General features: G+C 44.9%; 2 protein-coding genes across 2 annotated transcripts in view; one reads left to right on the forward strand and one right to left on the reverse strand.

Annotated features, from left to right (window-relative positions):
- Positions 1-9,675, forward strand: bcl2l16 (BCL2 like 16). Its single transcript, XM_085966995.1, has 2 exons — positions 1-777; positions 8,778-9,675. The coding sequence occupies exons 1-2, from the start codon at positions 337-339 to the stop codon at positions 8,907-8,909; spliced, it is 573 nt and encodes a 190-aa protein (XP_085823121.1). The 5' UTR covers positions 1-336; the 3' UTR covers positions 8,910-9,675.
- tmem82 (transmembrane protein 82) overlaps positions 9,287-15,560 on the reverse strand; it is a 26,272-nt gene continuing 19,998 nt past the window's right edge. Inside the window, exons 5-6 of the mRNA XM_085966993.1 lie at positions 13,557-13,744; positions 9,287-11,759 (exon numbers count right to left, since the gene is read on the reverse strand). Of these exons, the coding sequence (XP_085823119.1) occupies positions 11,646-11,759; positions 13,557-13,744 (302 nt within the window). The 3' untranslated portion in view covers positions 9,287-11,645. The remainder of the gene's footprint in view (positions 11,760-13,556; positions 13,745-15,560) is intronic.

Raw genomic sequence — 15,560 nt, forward strand, 5'->3', positions numbered from 1 at the left:
TGGTGTTCAAGATTTTTAATTTTGCTCAGTTCATCACTATGCAGGTTTCTTCAACCTTACCCAGCAGACTCATGGTAACAGTAAGACATAATGAGTGCAATCAGTGCAGTAGCTTGATTCTTTTGAATTTCCTATCACTAATAATACTTTGCTCGCAGTATTTCTGAATATAAGCGCTGATATTTTGCCAGGATATTTTCCTAGCCTGGTCACCCTGATGCTGTCCCAGTTATTTTTAGACGCTATAAGCTGTCTCCTGATATTTGAGAGTCCAATCCACCACAGCACAGAGCCACTCAATAATCAAACACAGCTCGCAGACCACGGCCGCTTCAAATGATGACGGAACAGAGCGATGATCATGTGGTGAAGGAGGCCTATGTAATGTCGCAGGATTACATCAGGTACGTGACCGGTAGGATATCAAAACCAGCTCCCAGCACGGCTGCAGCAGCCCTGAGACATGCAGGCGATGACCTCCTGGAGAAATACCCCATCTTCTTCAAGCGATGGCCCCGGGTTTTCAGGGAAGTTTGCCCTGACAATGCCTGTGACTATTTATTCAAGATCCTGGATGAGCATTTCCAACCAGAGAACCCCTGGCAGAAGAAGGAGCTGACCTGGAGTGGGATCCTTTCCATTTATGTCCTGACAGGGCAGCTGGCTATATACTGCCAGAAGAATGGCATGGAGTCAGTGCTGGAGGAGCTGGAATTCAGAGTGGGACAGTACGTGGAGAGAAAAGTGTGTCCGAACATTAGAGATAAGGGAGGATGGGTGAGTATCACTGAAATAAGCAGGCCTCACACTGTGACTCTAAGGCAATGCAATCAAAATAGTTTCAATAGACTAACCGGCCTGTAGCTTACTGCCCAGCAACAGTGATGCTCTGAGGAGCTGCACCAATCAGTGTGTTAGTGGCTTGGCTAGCCTCCAGGCTGGAGTTTTCACTTTGATTCTGTCTGACTCCCAACAATGTGACATCCCACACTCTGCATGACCTAGAATTATCTGCATCAAAGCAGACACAAATTTCCATTTTCACATTGTGTGGTCACGAATTCTGCTTTTTTTTTCGGTATCAGAGCCAACTAGATAATCTTGCTTGTGTCTGTCATGACCATCAAGCCATTGGCCAATTTTCTTCCTTCTCATTGGTCAAGTATTTCAGTCTTGTGTTTTTCTCCTTTCTAATTGGTTATTTTATACTTTGGTTGTTCACCAATCGTATTACGCCAAAACTTTCTGCCCAATTATATTCCACCAAAAGTAGATTCTCCCAGACACGTAACCATGATAGTTCCTCATTCATGCCCCCTAAACATGCCTAAAAATAAAACTTGTCACAAAAGATAAAAGATTCACAAAATAATCACAATCTGATTCATCAACTTCGCTCCAACAACTTAGTCCTCTTCCAAAAACAGTAAGACCCACCCGCCAACCGGTCACCACCACCCCGCTGCAACTCTCAACACTCTGGACCCTTGAGTACACACTTCCCTCATATTCACGCCAAAAAAAAAACTAACAGTGGGAAAAGATTACCATTCCCAGGAACCATTCACAAAGGAAAAGGGAAAGTGAAGAAATAACAGAAAAGTGTGTACAACCCTCACTGTAACACTCCCAGATATAACCCACACCCCTCACTGTAACACTCCCTGATATACCCCACAGGCCTCACTGTAACATTCTCTGATATACCCCACACCCTCACTGTAACACTCCCTGATATACACTACACGCCTCACTGTAACACTCCCGGATATACCCCACAGGCCTCACTGTAACATTCTCTGATATACCCCACACGCCTCACTGTAACACTCCCTGATATACCCCACACCCCTCACTGTAACACTCCCGGATATACCCCACACCCTCACTGTAACACTCTCTGATATACCCCACACCCCTCACTGTAACACTCCCAGATATACCCCACACCTCTCACTGTAACACTCCCTGATATACCCCACACCCCTCACTGTAACACTCCCGGATATACCCCACACCCCTCACTGTAACACTCCCGGATATACCCTACACCCCTCACTGTAACACTCTCTGATATATCACACACCCCTCACTGTAACACTCCCAGATATACCCCACACGCCTCACTGTAACACTCTCTGATATATCCCACATGCCTCACTGTAACACTCCCTGATATACCCCACATGCCTCACTGTAACACTCCCTGATATACCCCACACGCCTCACTGTAACACTCTCTGATATATCCCACATGCCTCACTGTAACACTCTCTGATATATCACACACCCCTCACTGTAACACTCCCAGATATACCCCACACCCCTCACTGTAACACTCTCTGATATATCCCACATGCCTCACTGTAACACTCCCTGATATACCCCACATGCCTCACTGTAACACTCCCTGATATACCCCACACCCCTCACTGTAACACTCTCTGATATACCCCACACCCTCACTGTAACACTCCCTGATATACACTACACGCCTCACTGTAACACTCCGATATACCCCACACCCCTCACTATAACACTCTCTGATATACCCCACACCCCTCACTGTAATACTCCCTGATATACACTACACGCCTCACTGTAACACTCTCTGATATACCCCACACATCTCACTGTAACACTCCGATATATACTACACGCCTCACTGTAACACTCCGATATACACGACACGCCTCACTGTAACACTCTCTGATATACCCCACACGCCTCACTGTAACACTCTCTGATATACACGACACGCCTCACTGTAACACTCTCTGATATACCCTATGCGCCTCACTGTAACACTCCCTGATATACCCCACACCCCTCATTGTAATACTCCGATATACCTTATACCCCACACGCCTCACTGTAACACTCTCTGATATACACGACACACCTCACTGTAACACTTTCTGATATACATGACACGCCTCACTGCAACACTTCCTGATATACCCGACACGCCTCACTGTAACACTTCCTGATATACCCCACATGCCTCACTGTAACACTCTCTGATATACCCTACATGCCACACTGTAACACTCTCTGATATACCCTACACCCCTCACAGTAACACTTTCTGAAAAACCCTACACCGCTCACTGTAGCACTCCCTGATATATTCCACACCACTCACAGTAACACACTCTGATATATGCCACAACCTCAGTGTAACAATCTCTGATATACAACACACCTCACTGTAACACTTTGATATACCCCACAACCCTCACTGTAACACACTGATATACCCCACACCCTCACTATCACACTCTCTCATATATCCCACAACTGTCAATGTAACACTCTCTGATATAGCCTACACGCCTCACTGTAACACTCTCTGATATACACTACACGCCTCACTGTAACAGTCTCTGATATACCTTACATGCCTCACTGTAACACTCCCTGATATAACCCACACCCCTCACTGTAACAGACTCTCTGATATACCCCACACACCTCACTGCAACACTCCCTGATATACCCCACACTCCTCACTGTAACACTGCTTGATATACCCTACACCCTTCACGGTAACAATCCCTGACATACGCCACACGTCTCACTGTAACACTCCCTGATACACCCTACATGTCTCACTGCAACACTCCCTGATATACCCTACACGCCTCACTGTAACATTCTCTGATATACCCTACAAGCCTCACTGTAACACTCTCTGATATACACTACACGCCTCACTGTAACATTCCCTGATGTACCCTAAATGCCTCACTGTAACACAAAGATGTGCGAGTTAGGTTGATTGGCTATGATAAATTGACCCTTAGTGTTAGGGGGATTAAATACGTGGGGTTACGGGGATAGGGTGGGATATGTGTCGGTGCAGGCTCGATGGGCCGAAATGGCCTCTATCTGCACTGTGGGGTTTCTGTGTGATTCTGTGATACCTGATATACCCTACACGCCTCACTGCAACACTCTCTGATATTTCTAAAGGCTTTCGATAAGGTCCCGCATAAGAGATTAGCATGTAAAGTTAAGGCACATGGGATTGGGGGCAAGGTATTGACTTGGATAGAGAACTGGTTGGCAGACAGAAAGCAAAGAGTTGGAATAAACGGCTCTTTTTCCGAGTGGCAGGCAGTGACTAGTGGGGTACTGCAGGGATTGGTCCTTAGACCCCAGCTATTCACAATATATATTAATGATCTGGACGAGGGAACTAGATGTAATATCTCTAAGTTTGCAGACGACACAAAGATGGGTGGGCGTGTGTGCTGTGAGGAGGATGCCGAGAAACTCCAGTATGATTTGGACAGGTTGGGTGATTGGGCAGAAGCATGGCAGATGCAATATAACGTGGATAAATGCGAGGTTATCCACTTTGGTGTCAGAAACAGGAAGGCAGATTATTATCTGAATGGCAATAGATTGGGAGAAGGGGAAGTGCAACGAGACCTGGGCGTCCTTGTGCACCAGTCGCTGAAGGTAAGCACGCAGGTGCAGCAGGCGGTTAAGAAAGCAAATGGTATGTTGGCCTTCGTAGCGAGAGGGTTTGAGTACAGGAACAAGGATGTCTTGCTGCAGTTGTACAGGGCCTTGGTGAGACCACATCTTGAGTATTGTGTGCAGTTTTGGTCGCCTTATCTGAAGAAGGATGTTCTTGCCATGGAAGGAGTGCAGCGAAGATTCACCAGGCTGATACCTGGGATGGCAGGAATGACGTATGAGAGATTGGGTCGATTGGGATTATACTTGCTGGAGTTTAGAAGAATGAGAGGGGATCTCATTGAAACTTATAAAATTCTAACAGGACTAGACAGACTAGATGCAGGAAGGATGTTCCCGATGGTCGGGGAGTCCAGAACCAGGGGTCACAGTCTAAGGGTAAGGGGTAGGCCATTTAGGACAGAGATGAGGAGGAATTTCTTCACCCAAAGAGTGGTGAACCTGTGGAATTCTCTACCAAAGAAGGCAGTAGAGGCCAATTCATTAAATATATTCAAGAAGGAGTTAGATATATTTCTTAAGGCTAAAGAGATCAAGGGATATGGAGAGAAAGCAGGGACAGGGTACTGAATTTGGATGATCAGCCATGATCTTATTGAATGGCGGAGCAGGCTCGAGGGGCCGAATGGCCTACTCCTGCTCCTATCTTCTATGTTTCTGTACCCCACACTCGTCACTGTAACACTCTGATATAGCCCACACTCCTCACTGTAACACTCTCTGATATAGCCCACACTCCTCACTGTAACACTCTGATATACGCTACACGCCTCAGTGTAACACTCTCTCATATACGCTACACTCCTCACTGTAACACTCCCTGATATAGCCCACACCTCTCGCTGTAATATTCTCTGATATACCCTACACGCCTCATTGAAACCCTGATATACCTCACACCCTCACTATAACACACTCTGATATACCCCACACGTCTCACTGTAACACTCTGATATACCCTACAAGCCTCACTGTCACACTCTCTGAATACCCTACACGCCTCACTGTAACACTTCCTGATATACCCCACATGCCTCACTGTAACACTCTCTGATATACCCTACAAGCCTCACTGTCACACTCTCTGATATAACCCACAACCCTCACTGTAATACTCCCTGATATACCCCACATCCCTCATTGTAACACTCCCTCATATACACTACACACCTCACTGTAACACTTCCTGATATACCCCACATGCCTCACTGTAACACTCCCTGATATACACTACACACCTCACTGTAACACTCTCCGATATACCCTACACGCCTCACTGTAACACTCCCCGATATACCCTACACTCCTCACTGTAACACTCCCTCATATACCCAACATGCCTCACTGTAACGCTCTCTGATATACCCTACATACCTCACTGTAACACTCCCTAATATATCCCAGGCCCCTCACTGTAACACTCTCTGATGTACTCCACACCCCTCACTATAACACTCTCTGATATACCCCACACCCTCACTGTAACACTCTGATATACCCCACACCTCTCACTATAACACTCCCTGATATACCCTACACCCCTCAATGTAACACTCTCATATACCCCACACACCTCACTGTAACACTGTCTGATATAGCCTACACCCTCACTGTAACACACTGATATACCCCAGAACCCTCACTGTAACACTCTTATACCCCACACCTCTTACTGTAACACTCTGATATAACCCACACTGCTCAATGTAACACTCCGATATACCCCGCACCCCTCAGTGTAACACTCTCTGATATACTCCACACCCCTCACTGACACTCCCTGATATACCCTACACCCCTCAGTGTAACACTCTGATATACCCCACACCCCTTATTGAAACACTCTCTGATATAATCCACACCCCTCACTGTGACACTCCCTAATATACCCTGCACCCTCACTGTAACACTCCCTGATATACCTCACACCCCTCACTGTAACACTCCCTGATATACCCCACACTCCTTACTGTAACACTCTCTGATATACCCCACACCCTCACTGTAACACTCTCTGATATACCCTACACCCTCACTGTAACACCCCACTTCCCTCACTGCAACACTCCCTGATACAAACCACCACCCTCACTGTAACACTTTGATATGCCCCACACCCCTCACTGTAATATTCCCTGTTATACTCCATGCTCCTCACTGTTACAATTCCTGATATACCCGTGCAAACGTCACTGTAACAGTACGATATACCTCTCATTGTAACATTTCCTGATATAACCAGATCTCTCACTGTACCAATCCCTGATATATCCAAACACCTCACTGTGCCATTCCCCAGTACACCCCACACCCCTCACTGGAACATTCCCTGATATATCCACACCTCTTATTATAACACTCTCGGATATACCCCACACACCTCACTGTTTTTTTTCTCTCTCTAGTTTTCTCTCCTCCGCTCTTGAAGCCACTGGCTACGTCACTGGGACTCAGTTCCACAGATGCCATTTATCCTATGATCATATGAAAAGTGGCAGCCAGGAAAAGACCTACTGATCCATCCAGCTGGCCCTACACGGTTGTGATGTCTTGTGAATCACAATACGCACACTCCCCACCCACCTGGAGCCATGTAATCTCCTGGAAGAAAGCGAATAAACAGATAAAAACCCAAGCCAACTGGGAGGGAAAACATAGAAAAATGCCTTTCCGAACCCCTTAGGCAATCAAAATTAGTCCAGCAGACCACCCTGGCCCTAATTAACACTACAATGTACCTACCTCTTGCATGAGGTGATCTCTGCCCCAGCCAGAAATAGATCCAGCTCTCACTTGAAGGAATTCACCGAGCTGGCCATCTGTTTCATAGGCCCATTATTCTCTGGGAAAAGAACAACCTCCTAACATCTAACCTAGTTCTCCCCTACATAACTTGTTTGAGTAACCCCTCCTCATTCATATTCAGTTGAAACAATTGGTCTGCACAAACACAATCTAGTCCCTTCTGGCCGACTCCTGCTCCTATTTTTCTATGAAATCATCTTATAAACCTTGATCAAATGAACTCTAACTCTATGCTTCTCTAAAATATAGAGACCCAGCTATGAGCCTATCTGGGTAACTAAGATGTTTTAAACTGGGAATTAGTCTAGTGGCCCTCCTTTGCACCCTTTCCAAAGCCTCAATATCACCCACCATGTGAGAAGACCAAACCTAAACACAGTATTCTGACTGAGGCCAAACCAAGGGATTATACAAAGACAAAATTATATGCTTTGTTTTGTAGTGAATTGTTCTGTAAATGTACCCTAGCACTCTCCCGTACTTCACAGAAGTGGACATTATTCAGATGTCAGTCCTCACACTGAAAGTCACGGTATATTTACCTTTCATACACACTTCTAGCAGGGATTGCTACATGGTGACCAGGAGCAGGAACCCTTTCTGAATCTTCCCCTCCCTAGCCCAGCAGTGCTTCTGCCAAATGCTCCCACCCAGTTGAGATCATCTAACTCAACACAGACCAGCATCGACCCTTGGAACTATTAGGTCTGTTTGGCTCTAAGACAGAAACTTCAGAGCAATTGTGATGACTTTGTGGAGGGGTTAGGGAAAGGCTGTTAAAACCAGGTCGTCATGCATGTGTTCCAGTTGTGCCAAACATCCAGCTTTTGTGAGTGATGGTCTGAGATGTCACAAAGAACATAGTGGGCCTCACAGTCTCTGCGGATCTAGCTATTTGCATGTGTGACCTGTTCACTGAAAAACAAATTCCCTCTTCTCCATACCACAGACTAGCTCAACTCAGTTAACTGCAAACAGTTACATTCTCCCCACTGGTGAAGTGCCACCTTCCCTACAAGATACAGATGGGTAAAGTTCATAATGTATGTAAGGGGCATATGCCACATTGAAAGGGTGATATGTAAACTCTGCCTGGAGCTCAGAGAGAACTGAGAAGCAAGTCCCCCACAACCATCCAAACCCAACCCCCACCAAGTTGGGAGAAGTGGACCCAATATGGGAAGGGATATTTTACTTTAAACAAAGAACCACAGGCAGCATGAGCTGTTAGTGTTGAAGGACCCAGGTCCCAAAAAAACCAGTTGGATGTTAAAGATCCCATGCTGCTATTTGGAAAAGACCAGAGAGTTCTCCTGGTTAACATTCTTCCTTGAACCAACAGCATCAAAACCTGATAAACTGGTCATTCATCTCATTGCTGTTTTTGAGAGCTTACTGTGCACTTTAAGATGTTTTTGATAAGACAATATATAATGCAAGTATTTCTTCGCATTTCAAACTGTGCTGTCTTCTTTCTTTCTCAGTCTGGTTTCATAGAACGCTACGCTGAGAAGGAAAAACCTGAACACACTATGATCCGAGCTTGCTGTAGAGTGTTACTCCTGCTCGGCACGGTGTCCCTGACTTACTATATTTACAGGAGAAGGTTATGCTGATAGAATTGGCCACAGACCTTTTGGGACATTCATCGTGGATCAGTGTAGCTCCAGGCCCTGCACCGCTCCCCCCCAGAGCAGATCAACCTCAGTTGCCAGCTACCACCAATGTAACTATTCCTGTCTGGGGCGAGCTCGCCTAGCACGATACACAAGTACTCCAGCACAACAGGGACAATTGCTGGCTCACACCAAACACATGTGATTTGTTAATTGGTTAAATTCTGTGCTTGGTCCTGAGAGGACATTTGTATCGATGGATAATTTAACCTCCACTTTCAGGATACCCATCAGCATATCCATATCCATGTAATTAGATTGTGGGGTAGTAACTTGATTTAACGACGGAGAACTCACTCCAGGTCTGATACGGTTAGTTATCTCAACCATTTATTTGTGTAAGATTTTACTTGGGGTGAGTTCCCACCTGTTCATATCCAGAGTGCAATGCTGTTGGGTCTGTAACAGATTAAAAAGAAAAACAATGAGAATCTGATGCAAAAACAGAAAGTGCTGGAAATACACAGCAGGTTTGTCAGCATCTGAAAGCAGGCTACTGTTTCACCGATGGAGGGTCCCAGCAGAAGTAGTAAACTGTCTGTTTTTCTCTCAGATGAGGACCTGTTATGTTTCTTCAGCATATTGTGTTTTTATCTCATTGGGTTTGGAGCAGTGACTCAGGCCACTTGTTCCTTGCTGCCCTGTGCCGTACATCACAGGCAAGACATGTAGTACGTTGTCTGTGAATAAATAATGTCTTTTTCCATTTGGTGTCAACTCCTTTCTTTTCCCGGTATTTCTGTACTTTAGCACCTTCAGGAGGAGAGGGGGTGCAAAGAAAATGGGAAAAATGACAAATAAAACTAACAAAATAAATCAAACATGAACCAACTCAGCCCCGCCATCCAGTGGGCACAAGGCATCATTACTTGTGATTCCCGCACCTCTGCACATCATTAAAAACCCGCAATGGTTTAACACATTTGCTCTGACGTTGGTCCTTCCTGGACTTTCTGAAGAATCTAGTCAGGAGTTGCCTACCATCAATCTCCTGAACAACACAGACTGAGTTCTCACTGAATAAAACAAAAATCACCATTTATACCGCTGCAAAATTCTTGATTTGAATTTCACAATTTTCTTTCTCCCCTGAAGGCACTGACTGGACTGTACTGGGTTCCAGGTTCCAGGGGCACTGCACCAGGCAACCTCTGGGACCTCACTTAATTTGTGAACTTTGAGCATCTACAGAGTATCTGACCTGGCAACTGTGATTCAATTCTGTCCTCATCTGACCTCCACACACATACTTCCAGCAGGAGTCACTGGATAGTGATCAGGAGTGGGAACCCCAACAGATTTTTCCTCTCTAGATCCAGGCACTGAGGCCAACTGTAGCATCCCTACTGCCACCTCACCTGGGAGCAGAGCTAAGACCTGATACCCACTGGTGGCAAAGGACCATCATATTCCACCCAACCCCCACCAGCTCCTCCATTCACACCAGCATGCTCCGTTTGTTGAGATAATTACGCTGAAGATGCAGATTTTTTTTTCCTGACAATATTTATTGACTGAAACACTTTCAATGAATTTTACTCAGAATGTGACAGAAACAAACCGGGGATAGGTCACCAACAAATGACAGACAGACAGATAGACAAACCCACTTTAAATCACTTACAGGACCTGCGTAACTGGGTTCACAATAGACTGTGACACAGTAACTAACACCGACTCTCTCAACACTTTTTAATGATTCTGGAATATTTTCCCCATCATTTCCTCGCTGTTACAAAGTCAGATTGTGCACACTGAAAGTCTCCCTGAGCAGCACAAATTGTAAACTCAAACTTGACAACATTTTCCATCCAATTTTCTCCCTTCCTCTCCCGAATGTGCCAACTTTTGCCAAGTTAAGAGTTCCATAGATACCAGGCACCTTCCAGTATCTCCCCCTGGTGCCATTCTTCACGCGAAGGCCTAAACATCGAGTGTCAGCAGAATATTTGACACTTGGGAGGCATCAAAACATCAAATCCCATCCCTCACCCAATGTCCACACACACTTCGAGCAGTGATCACTGATCAGCAGCAGGATCCCAGGCTAATTTCTTTCCTTCCCTAATTCAGGGATGCTTATGCTAATTTGTAGCGCCCCCCAGCTCCACCCCAAATGAGATCAGCAAATGCAGCACAGACCAGGGAATCAAAGCTGGGATCTGCCTGCCTCAGTATCACAGTTGGTGGTGCCATCGCTCACTGAGCACGGAGGTGGGGGGGGGGGGGCTTCAACTTTAAAACTTACCTTGAGGAAGAAATGAGAAGCTGCGGAGTCAGTGTGGAGGCGTCCCCTCCCCAGAGAAACATGTGCACAGTTTACTAACTGGTAGGAGGGTCCCAGATGCTGCTTCAAGAAGACGTGCCCCCCCAGCGCAATTACCCACATTATTAGTAACCTCACTACTGTGATAATGAGGCAATGGTAAACCCAAAACGCACATATTCCACAATGTTTTAAGTGTCTAGTTACAACTACCAACAAACTCCAGTTTTGATGGAAGTGTGGTCTCACAGTCTGCTTGCCTGCAACCTTTACCCCACCCTTCAAGTCTCTACAGTGTACAAATAGCAAATCATAAACAAGTTGAAAGGAGTTGGAGCTCAGGACTGTCCAAGTTGCGCCAGACTGCTGAATCAGTAGGTCCGAGTACAGGGTCCGGATCCACTTTCCATTCAGCTACTGTCTTCTTGATGATCCAGGGATTTTGCGTCAGATACTCGCGATCTCCTCTGTGCACTTATCTGGGGTTGTCTTACTGTCCTCCTGGGATTGCCTCCTGAGGAATCCTGTAAAACAGAAAGAGAATTCTGTTCTAAAAACATAATTTATTGTTTAAATTTAATGAAGAAATTAAATTTCCCCCCACCTCTCCTGAAGGTGCTGACTCTTGCTGGGGTTCAGCATGGTCACGATAGATGCTGCCACCTTCTCCATAGATGGAAGATTAAAGCATCCCCATCATGCGACTGCGGAGCTCCTAATCAGACCCTGGAGCACATCATTGAGCGCTGCCCTGAGGAAATTCGCAGGTAGCCTACAAGATATCCACGCTGTTACACCGGAAGCTTTGGCCTGGATATCTGACTTAGATACTGACATTTGATTTGCTTTGCTACTACCGTACGAAAGAAGAGGAGAATCTCAGGCACCAGCTGCACACTAGTGGTGATTCTTAATGGGCGAGCCTGGACATTACTTCCCAGGCATTCTTCCTGTTTAAGGCTGGGTCTCTTTTCTCTTGAAAAAAGGCTGAGGGGTGACCTAATAGAGGTCTTTAAAATTATGAAAAATTTTGATAGAGTGGATACAGAGAGAATGTTTCCACTTGTGGGGAAGAGCATAACTAGAGGCCATCAATATAAGATAGTCACCAAGAAATCCAATAGGCAATTCAGAAGAAACTTCTTTACCCAAAGAATGGCGAGAATGTGGAACTCGCTACGTGGGTATTGAAGTGAATAGTATAGATGCATTTAAGGGGAGGCTAGACAAGCATATGAGGGAGATGGGAATAGAGGGTTATGCTGATAGATTTAGATGAGGAAAGACGGGAGGAGGCTCATGTGGAGCATAAATGCCGGCATGGACTGGTTGGGCCGAATGGCCTGTTTCTATGCCGTACATCCTATGTAATCTTATGTAATTCTGTTAACAGGTTGGGAAACTTTAAAATACTTTAAAAAGTTTTTCATAGCTAAACCCGGAAAAGACATCTGACACCAGAAAAGAACATCAGTCCAAATAAATGCACTTGAGTGTGTAAACATGGAAGGAAGTCTGCATGTGTACAGATGAATGTGAACATGGAGTGTGTGGGTGTGTGTAGAGGCAAGTGTGAAGGGGGGGGTGTCTCTGTATTGAGCTGAGTGTGCAAGCAGTGAATACTCAGCTGGTAAGTGCACTATTAATGTTACTATTTTCTTAATTACATTTAGATTTTAGGAAAACAAACATACATGAATGGCATACATGTTGAGAGGCAAACAGAAATACAGGAAACTCTTGATTTACCGGCACCTAAATAACCGGAAATCTCGGTTAACCATCAAAATTCAGGAGTAGGTTCAGATAAGTTTCACTTCATATTACTGGCCTTCCTCCATCTGTGACTGTGCAATCGGGTGTGGCTGCAGCTGTTGCTAAGCAACAGGGACGCTTGGATATTGTGGCCATTGTTCTGCACCTGTTGCTAAGCAACAGGGTTTGTTGCTGTATACGGAGCTCTCAGCTCTCCGTATCTTTTACTATAGCTCTCGGTTATCCGGAATTTTTGATGAACCGGCACCACGTCGGTCCCGTCAGTGCCGGATAAAAAAGAGTTTCCTGTATAAACACAGCATCAACTTTAAAACCATTAAACCAAGCAATGGCAGAACTCACTAAAAACAGACATGGAATTATGTACAGTGAGGGAGCTGAGTGTTCACATGGGTGTCTGAAACTTGTGTACAGAATCAGCCTTTTGGCCGCAGTGCTTCCTGTCAATCAGCATCTGTACATCACTGTCTGGAAGGGGTTTTACCTCAGTCTAGGGAATGGCCTGATCCAGTCACCCCTTGTATAAAGAGGCTTTGCTTACTTACCTGTTGTCTGCAGGCCTCCAGCATTGCGCCTGCTCGAATCAGACACCACATCTCTCCGAACAGTGATAAGAACACGTGGAACACGTCCATCCACTTCCCAACAGTCAGGGTCAAAATCAGCAGCCCACCCATCCTCACAGCCACCGTCTGGTAGGTACTCTGCTCACTTGGATTCCGCTTCTGCTCCTCTGAAACACAATAAAGAGATCATTTACACGGGCACATAAATGGAAGAGATTTGCACCATCTAACCATGTATAAGGGTAACGCAGGATCTTCTTTTTACCCTCGTACTGTTACAGCTTGCATTTATGTAGTGTCTTTAACATAAAAACATCCCAAGGTGCTTTACAAATCCAGGAATCTAGGGGTGCAGATTCACAAATCATTAAAGGTAGCAACGCAGGTTAACAAAGCCATAAAATGTGCAAACTAAGTGTCATAAATCGCAACTTCTACAAGAAGGTAAAGTAATAAAAAGGGCAAAAGCAGGAACTAAGTGTCACAAAACATCTTTGAAAGTTCTCTATCTGAATGCACGTAGCATTCGTAACAAAATAGATGAGTTAATGGCACAAATAACTACATATGGGTATGATCTTGTGGCCATTACAGAAACATGGCTGCAGGGTGACAATGCCTGGGAATTAAACATACCAGGTTATTTAACGATCAGGAAGGACAGGCAGGAAGGAAGGGGAGGTGGGGTGGCTATGTTAATAAAGGAAGGAATCACTGTAATACAGAGAAATGATATTGGGTCAAAAGATCAGGATAATGAAACAGTTTGGGTGGAGGTAAGGAATAATAAAGGGAAAAAAACACTAGTGGGCATAGTCTATAGGCCTCCGAACAGTGGCAACTCTGTTGGACGGAGTATCAATCAGGAAATAGTTGAGGCTTGTAATAAGGGAACATCTATAATTATGGGGGATTTCAACTATCATATTAATTGGACAAATCAAATTGGGCAGAGCAGCCTTGAGGATGAGTTCATTGAGTGTATTAGGGATGGGTTTCTTGAGCAGTATGTAACTGAACTGACCAGGGGGCAAGCAACCTTAGATCTGGTCCTGTGCAACGAGACGGGATTAATTAAAAATGTCCTAGTAAAGGATCCCCTTGGAATGAGTGACCATAACCTGGTTGAATTCCATATTCAATTAGAGGGTGAGAAGGTTGGATCTCAAACAAGCGTGCTAAGCTTGAATAATGGAGACTATGAAGGTATGAGAGTGGAATTGAGTAGAGTGGATTGGGAAAATAGATTAAAGGGTAAGACGATACATGATCAGTGGTGTACATTCAAGGAGTTATTTTACAACTTCCAAAAAAAATATATTCCACTGAGAAGAAAAGGGTGTAAAAGAAAAGACAGCCATCCGTGGCTAAGTAAAGAAATTAAGGATAGTATTCGACTAAAAACAAGGGCATATAAGGTAGCCAAATCTAGTGGGAGGATAGAGGATTGGGAAAACTTTAAAAGACAGCAAAAAATAACAAAAAGATTGATTAAGAAAGGGAAGATAGATTATGAAAGTAAATTAGCAAAAAATATAAAGACAGATAGTAAGAGTTTTTATAGTTATATAAAAAGAAAAAGGGTGGCTAAAGTAAATGTTGGTCCCTTAGAGGATGAGACTGGGAAATTAATGGTGGGAAATATGGAGATGGCAAAAACACTGAATGAATATTTTACATCAGTCTTTACAGTAGAAGACACTAAGAATATCCCAACACTGGACAAACAGGGGGCTAAAGGGGGGGAGGAGCTAAACACGATCAAAATCACTAAGGAAGTGGTACTCGGTAAAATAATGGGACTCAAGGCGGATAAATCACCTGGACCTGATGGCTTACATCCTAGGGTCTTGAGGGAAGTGGCGGTAGGGATTGTGGATGCATTGGTAATAATTTTCCAAAACTCCCTGGACTCGGCAAAGGTCCCGGCAGACTGGAAAACTGCTAATGTAACACCCTTATTTAAAAAGGGCAGTAGACAGA

This window comes from Somniosus microcephalus, chromosome 25 (assembly GCF_052327205.1).
Source record: "Somniosus microcephalus isolate GS21.2 chromosome 25, FLI_Smic_1.0, whole genome shotgun sequence".
NCBI lineage: Eukaryota > Metazoa > Chordata > Chondrichthyes > Squaliformes > Somniosidae > Somniosus > Somniosus microcephalus.